The following is a 21,897-nucleotide window of genomic DNA, read 5'->3' on the forward strand; positions in this document are numbered from 1 at the left end:
TATATATGTGAATAGGAATAGAAGTTCTATATTTTATACAAAACATAATTGCAATTTGAAATAGAAATATTTTAATAGAAATCTTTATTATTACTTTTGATCAAATTAATGCATCCTTGCCGAAAAAAAGGACAAAATGATTAACAAAAAATAATTACTGACCCCAAAAGTTTTAAATGGTAGTGGTAGATGGTATATATCCACATATATCATCTTGCAAAAGCTGTGAGGTGGTCCCATTACTGGTTGCACAAGAATTATGAAGATATCAGGTGCTGTCTGAGGAAACCCTCAGGGTTTTAAAGATCATGAGAGAGTAAACCCTGACCTCAGCCCTCAGGGTCAGAGAGCTGCTGAATGATGGATAGACCACTGAGACACAGACACACACACACACACACACACACGCTTACATGCACATGCTGACCTTGGGAGGAAGCTACTTGACCAATATGGCCTGGCCAGACTCTATGGGGCAGCCATAATAAGAGTGATCAGTCTAAAAGACAGGCACAGCGTGTGACTATGAGACTGATGAGAAGAAGCAATAGAGATTATAATCAGGATGCAATTACTCCAAGTACAGGGGCCTTGATGCTCAGATGAGCTGCTATGTAGAGGTGTGACTGCAAGGTATGGAACTGTGCCTGTGTAAAATTAACTCAGGATGAGCAGATGACAACGTTGAGGCAACGCTAGGGTCTGTGCACAATTACCTGACTATGTGAGGTTCTGATGACAGGTAGGTTGTACAGTAAGTGTCACAAAACACAATGAGAATTTCTATTTGATGAATAAAAATAAAATACAAATGCAAAATGCAAAGATTAGGCAATATGAATAATGAATAATGAATAATTCATCGTAGTTTTAAAAGTATTTCAACAAAAATAATGTGATGTAAATTATTGTTACTGATATTTATTATTTAATTAAAAAATCATAAATGAATAATACAAAACAATATAAAATATGAACCACTTAAAGTCAATCAAACTTCACAGTACTTTCAAATTACACCGACAACGTAACTGCATACATTTCAATTTCACAGTTTTTTTTTTCAGATTCAAGGTGTTTTCTATAGGATTCTTTCTGAATTTTGTGACATTAGATCATAATCAGAAACACAACTTACAAGATTAGATATATTTATTAATTTATAATTTTTTCTGTAAATTGCTTGGGATAAAAGCATTTTCCAAATGAATAAACAGCTTATCAACAGCATAAATAGTAGCTTTTGAATTAATTTCTGACAATTTGGCCTTGGATGTGCTGCTAGTAGGCTTCATAGCTCTCATAATTATTTCTTAAATGTGTCTAAAATACTTCCACATGCTCTCTAGTAACATCTGAGCTAAAATGGCTATGTGGTCTTGATAAAAAAAAAAAAAAATCTTCTATGGTTTTACCACCTTTTCCAATAACAACACAGAACTGCCAGCTTTTTTAGAAATAATCAAGACTCTGAAATTCATGTAAGAGTACAAAACTCAAATGTAGTAGTATTATTAAATGTGAAAATAAAACTTGGTGATGTTCTTACCCTGAGTCTGCGTCCATACACTGTGACCTGTCCTCGTGCCTGTTCTTTCCGTTGTCTCCATTCCACCAGGTTGAGTCCATTGTCGATTGGCAGAGTGATATTTCTCTTGCTTATGGTTGGGTTGACTGTTCCTGACAGCAGGTGAGGCTCCGTGTAAAGAGACACTTCCATGCCATTGGCCAATACCAGACGCAAGGAGCCATCCAGACCAATGTAGTAACTGTTTTTGACTTGATCTACGATTTGAAGACAAAAAACTAGTCTCATGTATATTGCAAAAAACTTTGTGGAATGATTACCCAACATTCTGTGTTAAAAAATAGTTCACATAAATGAAAAATTTGTTATCATTTACTTACTTATTCAATGTAAGTATCAGTAAATGCGGACAGAATTTTAGACTATGACTACTATCCACCCTTTATTGGTTACATGCTGCATTTCTCTCAAAATTGCAGTCAAATGTATGACACCACTCTTATTTGTTGAACAAGACCAGACAGACAGTGAAACAAAGGGATGATTCAAAGCCTAGTTAGTCTTTGAGTTGCCTTCGGAAAACCGAAAGAGAGGCAGAAAGCTATCATAGCTGAAGGCGCCTGCCTGTGGCAACTGAGATGCAACTAAATCTGAAACTGTCTGTCTCTGTCCCCAGGTGGTCTGGCTAAGTGCTTTGAAGGGACAAGGAAGATATAGAAAAAGGGGGCTGAACCTGAGAGAAATAAAGACTGAAGACAGTGAATGGGAGGGAACAAGAGAGAGACAGTTAACAAGAACGACGTTCCCAATGAGAAAATGTCAGTGAATGCTTTGATGACACTCTCATTACCAGTCAAAAGGAATTAATTACTCAGCAAAAGCAGTGCAGACAGCAGCCATATAAACAAGCTAGCATGTGAAGCTAACATGTAGCCTTGGGTGGTAGAGGACACTATCATTCCTTGTTAAAAATGAATTGAATAACATTTTTAAATAAACTACAGTGAAAGCTTGATTGACTGGTTTGTGATAGAAAACAGTCATTTTACAGCTAAACAGTTCACTCGGCAGCCATCTTGCTATTGCCATTGGGCAGCTAATTTCTACCTGCACCTACAGTACATCTACTTTATTAAAGGGGTCATATGATGCTATTTTAAAGATCATTATTTTGTGTATTTGGTGTAACAGAATATCACAAAATTTCAAGTGTTTGTTAAACTTACATGTCAAATCTGTCAAGTCTGTGTATATGTTAGAGTATAAAAATACACATATAAAAGTAATTGCGACAATTGTGATACTTCTCGTAAACACAATTTTGTCACAATATGATTTTATATCTCGTAATTGCAACCCTGATAGCACACGTACATCACAAAGACGTCTATCTGACATCTGCATTTACATCTACAAGACATATTTTTTAGAGTGTTTGCTCATCTGCAATATGTCAATATGACGTTTCCTATCAGATGTCAAATAGATGTTTAGAAGATGTCTTTAAGATGTTTATGATTTAGAATGTATGTAAAATTGACATCTTAAATATGTCTATCAGATGCTTTTCAGATGAAGAACAGATCTTGCAGACATACGTGTGCTATCTGGGAACTTTGTTTCAGTTGCAACTTTTGTATTTCACAATGTGACTTAATATTTCATAATTACAAATTTATATCTCACTTAAAAATGTGACTATTTCTCATAAACAAATTTTTCACAATTTGACTATATCTCATAATTGTGACTAAGTCTCTAGCAGTTGCAACTTCATATCTTGCAATGTGACTATATCTTGCAATTGCAAATTTATATCTCAAAATATAAGTCCCATTGCGACAAATAGTTTACATCTTATAATTGTTACTTTGTTTCTAGTAGCTGTAGCTTCATATCTTGCAATGTGACTTTATATTTTGTAACTACAAATTTATATCTCACAATGAGACTTTATTTCTATTTTAAACTCAGATTTTTTTACTCTGAAGCAGAAAGAGGCTTCCATAAAAACCTGAAATAATATGGCATCATACATTTAGCGCCTTTTTTACAAATCACTCAACAAAAACCCTCATTGGCTGTTTTTAATTGAAAGGTGGGACTTCCATTCTTAAAGCCGTATTTTTCCATGAGTTGTCCATGTTGTCCTCTTTATATTGTTTTTGTAGATGAGTGAGTTGAGTTTAGCATGAACTGGATCATATCAATGTCAAATTCATAAACAGCTCGTGGTCAGCATGTAGATCGTTTGATACCTTATTCAGGTAAATAATATTGGTGCCCTGAAAAAAACCTCAGACTGAATGACCTGGAAATCGAACACACACTCACACAACCTTGGAAAGTCAATAAACAGCACAAGGTCACCACCTCTGAGAAATGTATATCCAGATTGCGTGCGCGAAACTCTGTGTTGGAGCTAGAGCCAAACTGGTTTCCGTTTACAAAGCAGACAATAGTGAATTAATTAGCAGCAAAGCGTTTGGCAGGGCGCCCTCTTTCTCTCTCTCCAGCAGATGTCCAGGACAAGGTCACCATGCTTAGGTGACCATTAGTTAAATCTAGGATAAGAACGCCAGCAGAACTTTACGTCCTCTACATCTTCTCTCAGACGCAGTCTTCAGTAAACCAATTGAAGCCCAGGGGAGGAGGACAGCCCTTCAAATCAAACGCTCACAGGAGCGCCAACAAATCTTTACAGTTTCTGAGGAAATAGAGCAGGGCACGGAGAGTTCAAAGCTATTTATTGGGAATCAATGGAGAGCTTGGTTAGGTGAAAACCAGGATATCGAAATGCCAAAGTATGCAAGGAAAATCACAAGCTAGGAAGGCGGCCCCTGACCCCTACCACACCCCTCTGTCTCGAGGGCTAAATTGATTAAGATTTGGTTTTCTAAGACGGACAGGAAAAGCAGGAGCTTGGTAAAAAGGGGAGGCTGGAACAAACAGAAGTAGTGGACAGGAAATCAATCTGGACTTCATGTCTTCATGAGTGGGCGGGCTTGCGATTTTTAGAGAAAATACAAACACTCATGCCTTTATTGATTTCACAGAGAAGAGGCTTGTTTGCTTCCCACAAACATCAATTTGGCCTCACAGTTATTTTACTTTATCTATAGCTACTACGTTTGTAGTGTATAAGAGAACAAAGGCAGTAATTACTTTTGTGCAACCTGTTCCTTTCTTTCCTTTATTTACTCACCCTCATGTCATTTCCAAACTTGTACAACTTTCTTAATGTGATATTTTGTTTAATATGATATTTGGAAGAATCTTCAACAACCTTTCTTAGTGACCAAATATGACCATGAAAAGTTTCTTATATGCTACAAGTTTTCTAAAGCCATTCAGACAGAAATATATACTTCAAAATTTTGTGTTTTTGAAAGAAGTCTCTTTTGCTCACCAAAGCTGCATTTATTTGACCAAAAATACAGTCTAAAATACTAATATAGTAAATATATATTTCCTTTAGAAATTATTCTAATATGGTAATTTGGCACTCAAGAAACATTTCTTCTTACTGTATTCTTATTAGTTAAAAATGGTTGTGAAGAGTTCATTTGCAAAAACCGATAAATACCACTTTAAAAAAATGTGCATTATTCTCCACATATAGCGCGATCTGAACCCTAAACACGTTTTGTCAAAAAAGCTGGTTTTGTCCACTTTCAAGGCATCGCGAGTTCACGTTTTACTGCAGAAGCCGACAAGCGCCCTTGTTGTTTTTGAACAGAAGCCGATAAGTCCATTTTAGCGAATCAGCGCGCTGTATTCAGGTCAGGTGACAAGGCTACTTTCACTTTGACAAGACGTGCTAGCTGAGAGGAGTTTCGTCAAAGCTGACTAAAAGTGATCGAGGATGGATAATTTCGACGAACTTGATGAACCTGTGATATCTTCTTCAGGGCGAAAAAGGAAAATAAAAGCTGAAACGTTTTCACGGAACCTGCAAAAGCAGCGCGTTACAATGGTGAGGGAAAAGCTCCGTGTATTGCGTGTAATCACATCCATACAGTTTATGATCACAACAACAACAACGTTTGTCAGGCATCTACATTGTCATCTGAGGAGATTACAAAAATTTAACGAGTTTTTTTTTAAACTCTAAAACATGAAATGTGGAGTTATCTGCTTTTGCAAAAAAACGACTTTTGGAGTTATCTGCTTTTGCTATAAAACAAACCTTTAATATGTAAAAAAAACCATACTTTCAATGAACTTTAATTTTGTAAATTACCTGTATTTGTTTAAGTTATTATTACTTAAAGGGGTCATATGATGCGTTTTCAATTTTTCCTTTCTCTTTGGAGTCGGTTTTTGCAAATAAACTCTTCATATATATATATTAGTGCTGTCAATCGATTAAATTTTTTTTTACCAATTAATCGCATGTTTTTCTGAACTTAATCGCGATCCTTAAAGCTATAAAATTGATTGATTTCCTCTTTTTTCTTTTGTTCTTTGATGAACAGACAGCAGCTGGTTAATAGGTTATTTTGGGTGCTGTTTCTTTAAGAGCTGCCGCTGCTGAACATGACACGGATCTGACACGCATCGTATTTTCTCTCAATTCTCTTTACCTTTTCTGACCCACTTCAGGTCTTAAAGTCTCTATTAATGAGCTGACGAGTTGAATCGGGTGTGTTAGATGAGGGAGACAGTGTTGGGCTGCTCCAGGACAGTTTTGAAATCCATTTCAGAGTTCTTAGAGGGTCATGAAACCCTCCGTTTCAGCACTGGTTAATTCTCACCACAGTTTTAAAAAAATGCTAAAAAAGTGGGCGTGGTGCGCAGCGGAGCAGAGGAGGGGGAAGAGGGGAGACAGACAACACACACACAGCTTAGCGTTCTGACAGTTTCATTTCGCTCCCATCGAGTTAAAAACACAAATAAATGCACAGCCATTTGCACTCTGCATCGAAAACATATATATGAACGCGCTGTTGCACCTCTGAGAACTTTTAAGGCTTATTCTGTGGCGTTTATATAAGCCTTTTGACGGGTTGTGTCACAGAGCTGTAAAAACGGTTATGCTCACCAAGTGAATGAATCGCGTTTGTGCCGAACTCTTATTACAAAGCAAAAACAAACACTCTTCTTCGATATTTTTTTAATTTTTTTTTAAAGCTTTTTAGTTTAAAAAGCTGCATTTATTTGAAAGAGATTTTTTATTCTTTTTCTTTATTCTTTATTTTAAAATGGACAATGCACATTAATTAACATGAGCACTCAAGTCCATCATGTAAATGTGCCATACAGGCTAATTTTCATCTGCAGTCCCTGGCAGGTTGATGGTAAAAACCAAAGTCCACAAGAACATAAAACATAAGAAGAAAGAACAAACATAGTCACAAACACAAAAGACTTTAAATATAAAAACCAGAAGCAAGCAAGAAACCACTACTTCAAATTACGAAGACATGTTTGATTATCCAACCACTACCCTTTTATCGATTCAGAAAAAGAAGCAAAATATGTAATCTTTCTTAGTTCTATAGGTATAGTATTCCAGGTATGTGCTGCTATAGGAAAATGCTGACTGCCCAAAAGCACTTCTTCTATGTGGTATTATACAGTCCCCTCTAGTAGTGGCTCTAATAGAAGAATTCAAATTTTGTGTAATAAATTCATTATGTGGAAGGGGGGCCATACCCCCCCCATAATGTTATACACAAGTAAAATATCTACAAATTTAATCATATTTTCCCAGTTTAAAAGACCATATTTTGTTAAGATTTTACAGTGATGATATAAATTAGACCTTTTATCCAATCTTTTCAAAGCCTGCTTATAGAGTCTTTCTATTGGTTGTAAAGTAGTCACACCTGTCTGTGTCCAACTGGTGAGGCAGTAGTTCATATGTGAAAAAATCATAGCATTAACATATAACTTTGAAGCCTCAGTGGTTAAATAATTCCTAATATGTCTGACATTTGCCAGATTAAATTTAATTCTATTGCCAACTTTTCTCCGTTAACTTTTTTAACTTTCTGGATCTCTATTATCAGACTTTAAAAAAAAACACACACATACAGTTTTACTAACATTACAGATTATAACTTATAACACTACAGATGTCTTTACTGTAATTTTAGTGAATTGAATTGATCCTTGCTGAATAGTAAAATCATTATTCACTAATTCATTATTCACTAATAATCTTCCCCTCTACTAAGCTGTTGACTCATGTACGATTATGACTGAATCATTCGATTCAGAGTAAGCGAGCTTGAGAAACAGATTACTTTGACTCATGCACAAATCATACAGTCTGATTTGTGAACACGAACAAATTATTAATTAAAAAGAACAAGTTTAAAACTACAGTTCATACTTTAATCCGGTTCTTGAGTTCAATTCATTTACTTAAAGGTGGGGTAAGCGATTTCTGGTAGCCAATGTTGACATTTGAAATGGACAAATCCCCGACAGAAAACTGCATTCTATTCATGATGTATTGACACAAATTTCAAATGATTTTCAACGGTCGCTTTGTCGCGTCCAGTGTATTAGACAGACTTTAGCTGTTGCGGCGCAGACACGGTGTTACTCACCTATCGAGAAGAAACAAAGCAACCTCGCCGTCCGATCGCAGGCCTTCCGCTTCTTGAGTTCTCTCCAGCGCTGGAAAGCTGATCCGATATTTACACGGGTCCTACTTCTTGCCTTAAGCCTTCTTTTGTTCCGCAGACGTTTTCCTCTTTTGTTTTTTATCCGCCATCTCTATCTTTCTGTCGCTCGGCTCGGCTAATCTCTGTCCTGTGCACTGAACGCTCTCTCCTCAACATCATGAGTAGACACGCCCCTTACTGCTGATTGGCTACAAGTTTGTTTTGCTAGTCGGCCCGAATCAGTTTTCTAAAGCGTTTTTGAAAAATCGCTTACCCCACCTTTAATGATTCATTCACAGCAGTTCTTCAGTTAGCAGTCACTGAATGGATTCAGTTGCCTTGACATATAAAGTACAAGTCATATTAACTACTCTCATTATGATTTTTCTCATTTTTGGAGCTTACCATGGGTGGTCACATCATAAAGGTTTGGAATGACATAAATGATGGCAAAATTTCATTTTTTTGAACTAACCCTTTACATGTACTGCATTTATAATGTCTAGGCTAAGTGTTGTCCCCTAGGATGTGTTCAATAAGGACTTTGCAGATATTCTTACCCTGCATGAGTGTGTAGAAGGTTCCTGAGGCCGAGAGGTTGGTGGTGACCGTGATGTCCTCTTTGTTGGAACCCTCTGTTTGCACCCACACAGTACTGTCCGAATCAGTGCAGTAACTGCTCACCCTGCCCGTGGGGTAGGTCACGTTAGTCAGCCGCCCATAGCTGTCATACCTGTGGAGATGGAGAGAACAGAGTGTGAAAAAAAATGGCTCGATTCGTCTTTAATGAGACCAAGTGTGGATTTCAATCAAATGCAGGTCTGGATAGTCAAAGTGAGTTGTACAAGCAAGAGAACGGCCAATGAAAAAATACAACTGTGTCACAAAACGATATATTTTGGACGATAACGGAGAAAGGTATAAGGTCCTTTCTTGATTTTTGGAACTGTTTACCACTGTGGCAGACATAATTATTTTTCAACTTCGGTATGCTTACACAAGAAGCACAAAAATAACACTTCAACTTCAATTTTTGAAACAAAACTGACCTTATTTGTAAGAACTTCTTCTAAAGGCTCAATTTTCCCAACAGGCTTCTTGTATTTGAATGTGGCCCTCGTGGCTTGTGAAGTTGAGTGCTTAGACTTAAATGAAAATCATTATTTTCTAGCCCTTCTGTCGTTCCAAACCTTCATGACTTTCTTTCTTCTGTGAAAAACAAAAGATGATATTTTGAGAAAGAACTGTTTGGCTCCCAATTTGTTCTACAAGAGTCTTCTTTTGTGTTCCACAGAAGAAAGAAAGTCAAAGTTTGGAAAGCTGTGAGGGTGAGAAAATGACAGAAATGTCATTTTTTTGCGTGAATTATCCCTTAAGAACACGGCTAGTTTGAGCTTCAACGCAGCTGTACAGCGTCAAATTCATTGGTAATCTGAAATTGCTGGTTCTGAAAATATAATGCAATATGACAATTTCACTGGGAGAAAGAACTGAGTAGTACTCTTGCAGACAGATCCAACTAAAAGTGAAACCAAGAAACACTAAGATCTTCAAAGCTAATATTGTACAAACAAATTTGATTTGCTGGAGATATTTTTATTTTCTATGACTTTCATGCAATATCCTTGGGATTAAAATCTAAGATTTCCTTTTTACCACAAAGGTGCTTGGACCATCTAAACCACGTCCCAACTTCACAGGCTCTACACGCTAAAGAAAAATCTCTGTATATAGAGAACAAAATGTGTCTCCTCCATTTCATTTGTAGAAGTAATAAAGAGGTGAAAGCCAAAAGCTTGGTAATACAGTATGTTTCTTATCAGCCTCTTTATTCCCCATCCAAAACTTTTCTCATCGTATCATTTTTGCTTTTCCTTTTTTTCAAGAGGCAAAGAAAGGAGGATGGAGGCTGGCAACTAAATAGAGGAGTGAATGACTGCAGTCGACCCACAACGGTTTTGTTCTGTTCTTTGGCAAGCGAACTAAATGATCCTGTTTTCTTCTTCTACTTTGTTCCTTTCCTCCCTATATTTTTTATTTGTCAGCCTCCACGTGAGCACTCTCTCAGCAGGCCGAGTGTGGAGTAAGTGCAGACTGATTCATCTTGGTGACCAAACATCTCCATTTAGAGCAGCAGTCTATTGTAGTCATTGCAAACTGACCGCCTCAAAGCACCCTGGGATTGGACTATTGGTCGAGATGTACTACTAAGAGATTTCTACTGTACTAAGATTTTATGTTTTTGAAAGAAGTCTCTTATGCTGCATGTATTTGATCAATTATACAGTAAAAACAGTAATATTGTGAAATATGGTTCCAAATGAAAATAATGTTTTCTATTTTCTAATATATTTTAAAATGTAATTTATTTCTGTGATGCAAAGCTGAATTTTCTGCATCATTACTCCAGTCTTCAGTGTCACACGATCTTTCGGAATCATTCTAATATGCTGATTTGGTAATCAAAAAAACATTTCTTATTATTATCAATGTTGAAAACAGTTGTGCTGTTTAATATTTTTGTGTAAACCAAGATACATTTTTTCAGGATTCTTTAATGATTAAAGTTCAAATTAGCAGCATTTATTTGAAATAGAAATCTCTTTTTAAACATTATACATACAACATCAATACTGTCACTTTTGATATGTAGTAATATGTAATCATAATAATTTTACATTTATATATAAAATTATTAAACTAAGAATTGCATTTTTGGTGAAAGTTCAGTGATTATAATAAAGCTATTTAAAAATATTCCTAAAGGCCTCATTGTCTATTCATTGAAATTGATGGAAAAGAGCAACCAGTGCATTTTTCAATATTTCTCCTTTTGTGTTCTATATAGGTGTAACGCCAAGCCAGCAGAGGGAGCCCTCGCCCGAGTACTGACCGTGCTCCACTCCCTCTGCTTCCGCTGAGCGCAACTATGATGTTGGAAATAAGGAACTACTCTCCATGAAAGCAGCGATAGAAGAGCGGTGTCACTGGCTTGAGGGAGCTCTTCATCCATTCCAAGTGATTACAGACCATAAGAATCTTGAATATATAAAGAAAGAGTGCCAAGCGTCTTAACCCCCGGGACTCATTGCCTGCCTTTCCACTATTGTCTCTGCTTCTGCCCCTGTGTATGACGAACGATCTGCTTGCTTCTCAGACTTTGACCCTCTGCCTGATTATCGACATCTGTTTAAAGCCTTGACCTTTAAACTTCCGCTCATGGATTCTAACCAAACTCCAGCGTCTCTGTTACAATAGGACAATCATGCAGGTTTTTGAGGGTGAAAAAAATATCGACACAACTTTTTTTTTTATTTATTTTTTTTTTAAGGTGAACAAATCCTTTAAGGTAGCTCTGACATGTATAACTGCAAATGCTGTTTAATTGAGTGGAAACATGCATATGTTCCAAAATTAAAAAACTGAATTGAAACTCATAGAAATATGAATTCAATATATTTACAAACGGAACTTGTTTCACAGAACATTCTCTCAGTATACACAATAACATGTTTCCTCCAGAGCTGAATAATTGGACATCGTAGCAGATGTCTTTGTAATGCTTGTGCTACTCGTCATATAGTTTATGCACGAGTCCTGCTCGTTGTAACGTCCGCAGAAGAACACGCTTCACAGGGACTTAATGAATTCAGGTGGCAGAGATGATAAACCGCGCGTGCCATACTTTGCAGTGTGCAAATAAATTGTTTAGGCTGCTCTGTTCTAGTGCAGGATAACAGTGATTGCAAAATAAAATATCTAATTACAACTTAAAGAAAAACAATAAATAATAATAAAAATAAGGAAAAATAACAATCAAGCTTTCTTTATCACAAAAGACGACCTCATGTTGCCTGAGGGAATGGACAGATCTAATTGCTAAGGAAGGAAAAAAACAACAACAGAGCAACTATTCCTGATGTTAATTATTGTTTTTTCTCTCTCACTAATTGCAATTATTGAGTAAATGTACTTTGCCTGCCATTTGTTCATTGTCAAAGGGGGATTAAATAAATGATATGACAGCATGGGACTGAAACAAAGGACGGAAAACTGAACTTTCTTGAACCCTTGAGGCAATGCCACTTACAGTTGGTTATCTACAACCATTTACTGTTGCTTATCAAATATGCAGGATTTGCACATTAAAATAAACAGTACACGCAATAAATGTGTGTGAAGTAGTTTTAAATTAGTTTTGTCTACAGTCAAGGTCACATGAAAGTAATATGCTAATGAATATGCTACAGAAGTATTAACACAAACACATTTTCTCTTCTGTTATACAGACTGAGGGCCAAAATAATTTTCTCTAGAAAAAGGTTTACATTTGAGTTAATCTGTAATCAGTTACAGGGGTTTAGGATGGATTTACTGTTTGGGTGGGACTCTGAAAAATGAGTGGGCCTGCAGGCAAAACTAAAATTTTAATTTGTAATTGGAATAAAATAGAAAACTTACACAAATACTGTAGCTGTTGTCTTTCATAAGCTAGTGGGAATTAGCAGGCGGGCCTGTGCCACCACTGACTACCTAGAGTTACATGCAGAACCAATTATAACTGACTGAAAACCAGAATTCAGCCTTATACACACACCATGGGTAAAAACACAAATGGAACTGAACAATGGCTGACACCGACCAATTTATATTCAGGTGTACATAACATAAATATTTAACTTTTTTGTATTTTTATTCATATAATCAAAATAAATATTAAAGGTTAGATTCTGTAAATGTGAAAAGAAAATGAGCGCCTGAACTACGGAAGCAGGAACTCTAAAAACAACACTGTCTGAGATACTCTTGAAACCAATTACCTTACAGCAGATGACTGAAGTCCAATAAACCACAGAGACCTCGTGAACTCTTGACTGTATCTACAGTAACATGACCCACAGCCAACCAAGACCTTTGCAATGTACGCTGAGCAAGAGTAAATTTAGCTTCCAATAGTTGAGTGAAGCAGCGCTGTAGTACATAGTGATGAATGTGAAACTCTATATGCAGCCAAAAACTGATTTGTCGTTTTAAGATATAGCTTAAATAAGTATAAAAAGATTGTGATATTGTGGGCACTGAAAAGCATTTTACTGTAATATTAAATATTAAACTAAAATAAAACAATTATATAACAAAAACAACAATGACAACAATATTAATATAATTATTATTTAAGATTATGTAATATTATCAACATTCACACACACACACACACACACACATATATATACATACATACATGTACACATGTATAATTAAAAAAATCTAAATATGACTGTTAAATAATATAATATAATAAATATAATATAATAATTATATAATATTATATTACATAGTGTATATTCTCTAATATTACAATTTTAAGTCAAATATATAATAAAAAATAATTATTGATATATCATTTTAATAATATAACAAATAAATTTTAAGATTATATAAGCTTATCAACATTTACATCATATAAATGTTTGATTTTAAATGTATACATTTTATTTGTGTATTATATGTATTGTAATTGCATTACAAGTTTAAAAAACTAAATAATAATGTTAAATATAAACAATACATTATATATACTTCTATATAATAATATATACATTCTAATAATATATAATAATGTAAATAAATTATTTTTAGGATTATGTAAGTACATCATATACAAATATATACTGTAAATGTATTCATTTTATTTGTGTATATACAAACCTTATTATTAATATTAAAAATGAACATTATAAATGCTTCACACAAATGTTACATTTTGCACGAGTTAAATCTTGTGCAAAAAAAACTTTGCAGTATGATGCATTTCTGTCAGGACCACTATCGTCAAAGATGATTTACAATTAGCATACCGTTTGGATTCTACACTTGATGCGCCATGGAAAGGTTTTTAGCCTTTAGTATAGAAAACAGTAAACAGAAAGTAGAAAGCATACTCACTCATAGAAGGTAGTCCATCCGTCTTCATTGCTTTTTGTGGCCAGCAGACCTGAGCTTCCATGATAAGTCATCATGGCAATCTCTTGACCCTGCGCAGCAACACTCTTCAGCGCATTATTAGTTCCAATAGTGAACCAGAACGTCTGGCCATCGGGACCCATCAGCCAGAGCGGCAATCCCGTTGTGTCTCTACGAATGGTCACTTTGTTCTTATTCTTATCCGTGATGCTGCTCAGGTCACCTTCACCAGAGTAGGTCAAGTTGTACAGGTAGTCTCCAGTGGTCAGACTCTGAGTGTAGATGTGACTCCCGTTCACGTTAAACAGATAGAGCTCGTCGTCAATTGGCGAGGGAACCTCAAACATGTTGAGAGGGTTGAGGAACGCTTTGTTCCTCCTGACATATCGGATGCGTATGTTTCCCAGGTCAGCGATGAAGAGTTCTCCATCGGGTGAAACCGCTAATGAGGAGGGCGCGTTTAGCTTGGCGTCTTTGGCGTAGCCGTCGTCGCCCGAGTAGCAGTCGCAGTTAGCGTCATTCTTGCAGTCGCAGCCACTGGGGGCACCAGCGACCAGAGAGATCTCTCCATTTGTTGAGACCTGTCGGACACGGTTGATCTTCTTCTCGTCCGACTCAGAGATGTAAAGCAAGCCGTTGTGGGAGACGGCAAGAGCATTGGCGGATTCCAAGGTGGCGTGGATGGCGATTTTGCTGACGAGGAAGTGATCCAGGCCGGGCACCTGGCAGTGCATTGGCCTTCCCGCTACTATCCTCACTTGATGGTTCTCTGAGATCTGCAGGACTACGTTGTTGTCCAGAACATAAAGCGAATTGTCCATCGGGCTCACGGCCAGATCAGTGGGCCACTCTAAACGCACCTATAGGAGAGAGGGGAAAATACACTGTTATAAAGCAACATTAAAGGGGTCATATGATGCGATTTCAAGTTTTCCTTTCTCTTTGGAGTGTTACAAGCTGATTGTTCATAGATAAGATCCCTGAAGTTGCAGCGAGAGAGAGAGAGAGCGAGGTGTGTGTGTGCGCGCGCGCGAGAGAGAGAGAGAGAGAGAGACACATCACAAACACATACCAGCTTCATCACTGTGTCTGTCACGAGACTCTGTTCCCCTTTCAGGCTCTGTCTTTACATTTATTTTGAAAGATGAAGCTCGCGATTATGGTAAGGGGCGTTACATTTCCGACGAGTGCTTGTGGTGTTCGGCCAATCACAATGCACTGGGTCAGCTGGCCAATCAGAGCAGACTGTGCTTGTCGGAAGGAGGGACTTTGTAGAAAACGAAGCGTTTGAGAGAGGCGGGGCATAGAGGACTTACAATAATGTACAGTATTTGAAAAATAATGTGTTTTTTGAACATTAAAGCATGTCAACATATTCTGTTACACCAAATACACAAAATAATGATCTTTAAAAAAGCATCATATGACCCCTTTAAGAATATATTTTATTTGTTAGGTTTGAAAATATATTTGTCACAGGAAAAAAAGTGAAAACCAAAACTGAAAAGCAGGTGCTCAACCAACTGTAGAGAAGGCTCAACTCAACTCAACTAAAAAATCAATCAATAAATAAATATTCAAAATCCCAACTCTAGAAAAAAGTTCAAACATAAACATAAATTTAACTATTTCTTTTTAAACAATGACGTTTCTGCCAACTTCAAGGTCTTCATCAGACATCAGTCAAGAGATTCACAGGCAAACAGAATATTTAAAAGAACCTTTACAATAAGCAAGAAGTAGCTTAAAAAAACTTAAATCACACTTAAATAAATCACATAAATCAAGATAAAACAATTTTAACTGCAACAATATTGAATTAAAAAATTTTTTACTCAATATTTGCTTGGCATACACAAAAGACTGAATTTAAAAAAAAGATCACAATTTTCAATTCAAAAATATTTGCCAATTATATATAGCTTATAATACATTGCTAAAATCATCCTCTCGATGTCCTCTTAATGGCACATTTTTATTATTATTATTTTTAATCATATCAATAAAACATGGCATAATGTATTTCTTGATTAAGTACTCATCATGGCATGTTTTAATAATATTGATGAGTGTTTTATTATTATTATTATTCTATACTTTTGTGTATAACAATAGCAAATTTGTTTAATTTCAAAACTGTATTCCCCCCATTTTTCAATTAAATATTTATATATTTAAAACTATGATTTATGTCTTTTTTTTAAATTACTCCATCTGATAGAGGCATGGATCTGTTGCCTATTGTAAAGGTTCTTTGTAATGCACCATTTGCTTGAGAAACACTTGATGTTGGCAGAAACTCTTATTTTAAAGAAATAAAGTTACATTTCTGTTTGTAGAGTGAGTGTTGCATTTTTTTTCTACAGAGAAAGTGAAAACCAAAATGCCAGATATTACATTACTAATGGAAAAGCAAATATGACAACACACACACACACACACACACACACACTCACACTCACACACACACACACACACACACACACACACCCACACACACAAAAAAGCCCTCTTACACTACCTATTGCTGTATCATGAGTGCCTGTGTGTGTGAGAAAGAGAAATTTTATTCTCAAAAGATGAAATACAATGTCATTATAAGAGTGTGCAACCAAAGATAGACAGACACTCACACACACAAAAAAGACCCGCTGCCTCCTGCTTGGCCGCCTAAATTATGACTTATTGTTCTGAAAATAATGCAGCAGGCTTTTAACATAGAAATGATTGAATCTGGTGAATTTGCACAGACCCTCTCTTCACTAGGGGACCGTAATCCCTCTCTAAGGGGCCGAATATGAAGTGTCTTATTTCAATAGTGTTCTTGGCATGCTAACAAGGCTGGCTGATTAACAGATGCTTTTAATGCACTCTGAGAATAGATGAAAAGCTACCAAGCTGAGCTTAATATTAAAAGTATTATATAAGTTGCAAACTAATCTGGAGCCGTCGACTGGGACATGGTTTTAATGGAGAAGTGAGAACAACTATGTAAATAGCATGACTAATGTAGTACATTAAAATCTGCCTTCAAAGTTTGCTGACTTTCTCATAATATATTCCTAAACGTCACTGTTTATAATTGAAGAGACAAAAAAAAACTAAACAAAAAAAACATTATGCTGACATTTTCATCAGAGAGTCAAGCAAACAGATAAAAACAAAAAGGCTACAAACTTCATTTTACAGACTTAGTCACTTAATATCAAATTATAAATTATAATTTAGCATTAATACTTAATACTTCTTGATACCACTTGATAATTCAAAATACCTGGAAAACTCTGGGTGAGGATTTATGGGTAATATTTCTGCATGAGTGGATGGCTACAGAATACACAGTATAGTGCTTAATATTTCTTAAAAGCTGCATTTGTGAAACATGAAGCTGCATATGAGCATGCATAATGCAACAATAAGTAAAGTATTTTACATTTCAGAATTCAGAACAGAATTATGCTATAATAATGCAATATGATATCATAATGCTGCATGTTCATTTTTGCAAGAGTACAGTAATCTTGTCAGGAAAAAAAAAAGTTTTTTATTTTTTATTTTTACAAGTCTGTGTAAATATCTCAACTTTTGGTGGTATGATCAAATAACTAGTCCAAAAAAACAACAACAACAACAACAATTTTCAGTTTTTTATTACAAAACAAAACAAAAATGTCTCAAGTGAAGGCATTTTCATACATCGGACTATGAACAGTATGCATACTGTTATTCGTTTTTTTATTATTATTATTATTATTATTTTTTTTTAATCCAAGCCTGTGTAAATGTCTTGACTTTTGGTGGTATAATCAAATAACTAGTAAAAAAAATCTAATTTAATAAAAATATAAAAATTTAATTTTTTACCATTTATTGAAAAACAACAACAAAAATTGATTACATCAAAAATTTGATCAAAATCAAAATCAAATAAAATTAAATGTCCAAAGTGGAGGCACTTTCATACATTCTGGTATTTCATGCACACAAAAACCCAGATAAATATGAATGCACCAGAATGCATCAGATAACAAAACACATCAGAGCACAGCATTAATTAAAAAAAAAAAAAAAAACGTCAAAATTGAAATGGCCCTGCGGAACAAGACACTGTTAAAAAAGTAGGGGTAAGCCAGATAATAGTTGATCTCAGTATCCCGAAGATCCTGGACTGTCCGATAAGTCCTCAACAACATAAAACATAGCACTCAATACACCATTCTGCCCTCATTCCTGGAAATGATGCCCGCACCCTAAGCTGATCTATATCAAACTGCCTCCTGGACGTTGGTCTGCAGTAATCTATTGGCCACAGCCACTGCCATGGCTTAAGTAGCACCACGCATTGATTTTAAGATACGATTAAGTCACAGTAAGACCCGAAGAAAGAAGACTCTCACTGTCTAACTGAGTCACCGTGTTCTGTTCGATATCGGTCAGTGATATCTCCCCCGAGCTGAAACCTACAACACACACACGACATGATATCGAGATCTTTTATCACGGCAGAGGGATTAATATAATAAAACTCATCGTGGAGCGAGCAGTGCAGAAGTGGAGGTGGTGAGGGATGGGCTTTAACCAAAACCAGATGCCAATTTAAACCAATCATTGAGGGAACGAGAAAAGTTGCCCGAGACCTTATCGAGACGCCAGTGAAAGAGAACTGTCTGGAAAGCATTGCATTTGGTTTTAAGTGCAATATGTGTGTACAAATCTAATAAAAACCTTAAAAAGGGCAAACTCAGAGTCTAAACCAAGGCTTTTCAATGTTTTTAATGTCAAGTAGCCCCAAATATAATAATAATAATTAATAATAATAATATGATATGACGCCCTTCCCAAAATATATAACTGTAAAACATTATTAATCCAAACTTTCTATTTGAATAGCAATCTTTCCACAATAAATATTTTTCACTATAAATCAACTGAATATATATTTCTTTTTTTTCTCTGAATTTTTCTTGTACCACTTTGAAAAACCCAGGTCTAAACAATAAGCACTCTAAACATCTGAATATTGTTGAAAACCCCTCTGGGAAAGTTTTTTTTTTTTTTATGCTAAATGTGATTTCCTTTAGTAGGACAAGTTTTTTTTTTGTTTTTTTTTGGTCTTGGAACAACACTGCCAATAACCAATCAGATTTTAAGGTTAGGTACAGGATCCAACCAATCAGATTCAGAGTTAGGGTTAAGTCCAGGGTTAGGGATTCAACCATTCTAACCCACCAGTCACTTCCATCCAATTTCTAGGGTAGGTTTAGCATTAAGGATATGATTAGAGGACGACTCATCACTAGAAATTTTATTCCAGGACCAGAAAGGATGTTGATTCTTGAATCCTTGGCTTTTTGCAACATATTGCATGAAAAAAAAAAAGACATTTTCCAGATGAAAACGCACTCGACGAACAGATGTCTTGATGTTTTTGTGCTATCAGGGTAATTCTTTCTTTATCAAATCCATTTTCTTCTGAACAGTGGCGATTAAATATTCAACGCCTGTAGTGCTGGGCGGTATACCGGTTCATACCGAATACCGGTGTTTATTTTTGTTATGATATGAATTTTTAAAATACCGCAATACCGGTGTATGTCGCTTAAACAACGTTCGGAACGCGACACTGTTTGAAAGGGGTCCCTTTTCACTGTTGCACGCCTGTGTATTTGTGTGTGTGTGTGGGGAGGGCTGGGATTTGATACCTCTGAGAGTGATAGACAGGATGTAGCATCTCTATTTCTCTGTCTACTCACACTTTCACACTAACAGAGTGAGAGAGAAAATAAACGGCTCACACCCTCGTAAATCCAACACTAGAACAGCTGCCGTTAAATCCTTCAACATACGCTCAAGCACGCGTAATGAGAACACGCAGGCTTGACCTTGTCCGAAAGCATGCAAGCACGCTTGCATCTTAAACAGCCTTTTCAAAATGCAGTCCTTACTCCGATGTTTCTTATCAATTTTGATTGATGTCATAAAAAGGAAAATAATCGCTCACTTAGTTTGAAGACATGGGGTTTTGGAGCAGCCGTTGCTGTAGATAACAGGGTTGTGCACCATTTAAATTCCAATCAAATTCCTGAGGTAGCAAACAGGATGCAGAATTGACCTTTCGCTAAGCTCCGCCCACTTTGAACTCTTTAATTTCTATCGCCACTACAATGATCTGAATCAATATGTAAATTAATAACATTCTCAAGCTCTCAACTACTCTATTTTTGTTTTTGAAGAAATGAATACTTAGCAAGGGTGCATTAAATTCATCAAAATTGACTGTGCAGCCTTTTATAATGTTCGCACCATTTAAATTCCAATCAAATTCCTGAGGTAGCAAACAGGATGCAGAATTGACCTTTCGCTAAGCTCCACCCACCTTGAACTCTTTAATTTCTATCGCCACTACAATGACCTGAATCAATATGTAAATTAATAACATTCTCAAGCTCTCAACTACTCTATTTTTGTTTTTGAAGAAATGGATACTTAGCAAGGGTGCATTAAATTCATCAAAATTGACTGTGCAGCCTTTTATAATGTTAGAAAAAATATCAATTTCAAAGAAATGTTGTTCTTTTGAACTTTCTTTGCATCAAATCATCCTGAAAAAAAATGTTGAAAACATGTCACGGTTTCCACAGCAAATCAGCATATTAGAATAATTTCTGAAGGATCATGTGACACTGAAAACGGCTGAAAATTCTACTTTGCCATCACAGAAATAAATGTACATTTTAAAATATATTCAAATAGAAAACGGTCCTTTTAAATTGCAATAATATTATAGTAATGCTTTTCTGTAATTTTGTATCCAATAAATGCAGCCTTGGTAAGCATAATAAAAAAAAAAAAAAAAAAACGTATTTAAAAAAAAAAATCTTGCACAAACACAACTTGTATTCTCTCTAGGTTCATTGTGTCACTGTTATTATGTTATGTTACTTATTTTGGATAATATTCTATAATATTATGTTGAAAACAACCCAAACACAATATTCTATAGTCTTACTGTACACTAAACAAGACCAAAAACTGAGGGAATGGTGGATGGCAACAGTTGCTAAGGTAGGATTGCTTAGTAATGTTTTAAGGCAGGGCTAAGAGAAGAGTCAGTCACATTCATAATTATTTTTTTAATTTCAATTTGAGGAAGTACAATTAAAATGGAATGAACTAAATATTTTACAGTAATTTTGCTCCTCGAGTAATCTTATCTTGATTTAAGAATGTTTAAAATTCGCAGTGGAAACAAGGCAAAAATATTGAGTATGAAAATCATTCTGCGTGTGTGTGTGTGTGTTTATTCAGAATTTTGATGAACCCCAGTGAAAAACCCCTGAATTGCTTACCAAAAATAACCATCACAGAAATAAAAAGACATTTAAATATCCATTCCTCCACAAATGTGCAGTTATCACCATATTTCTACGTGCACCAGGGGATGAGGAGAATATTTATTCCCGAAACCGATGGAAGAGCTGAGAATATTCCTGCCAACTCTCAAATTCATAGCACTCCTGCAGGGTGCCTGCGCTGCCTGAAAGGCAAACAAATTTGGAATATAATGCGAGGTGTGCTCTGAATGCAAGATCTGAATAGTAAGTGGAAAGGAATGAAGCCATCACAGAATTGAACCTACCAAGGGGGGCTTATTGGAAGCTGAGATATCAGGACCTAAAGAGCATTACGTTAATGAACTCGGCACCCGGCACCAAAAAATATGATATTTTTGTTGAATCTAGGTGAGAATTGGCAGGCGGTGTGTGAGAGGGAGGAAACAAGCCTGCT

The 21,897-nt window shown here is 35.8% G+C and overlaps 1 protein-coding gene across 1 annotated transcript in view; it reads right to left on the reverse strand.

The window, feature by feature from the left end:
* The window catches only part of LOC107722800 (teneurin-4-like), a 243,647-nt gene that overhangs the window by 21,427 nt on the left and 200,323 nt on the right, over positions 1 to 21,897 (reverse strand). Inside the window, exons 27-29 of the mRNA XM_016531280.1 lie at positions 14,092 to 14,969; positions 8,706 to 8,878; positions 1,550 to 1,785 (exon numbers count right to left, since the gene is read on the reverse strand). Of these exons, the coding sequence (XP_016386766.1) occupies positions 1,550 to 1,785; positions 8,706 to 8,878; positions 14,092 to 14,969 (1,287 nt within the window). The remainder of the gene's footprint in view (positions 1 to 1,549; positions 1,786 to 8,705; positions 8,879 to 14,091; positions 14,970 to 21,897) is intronic.

Source organism: Sinocyclocheilus rhinocerous, unplaced genomic scaffold (assembly GCF_001515625.1).
Source record: "Sinocyclocheilus rhinocerous isolate Xijiao unplaced genomic scaffold, SAMN03320098_v1.1 scaffold1445, whole genome shotgun sequence".
NCBI classification, from domain to species: domain Eukaryota; kingdom Metazoa; phylum Chordata; class Actinopteri; order Cypriniformes; family Cyprinidae; genus Sinocyclocheilus; species Sinocyclocheilus rhinocerous.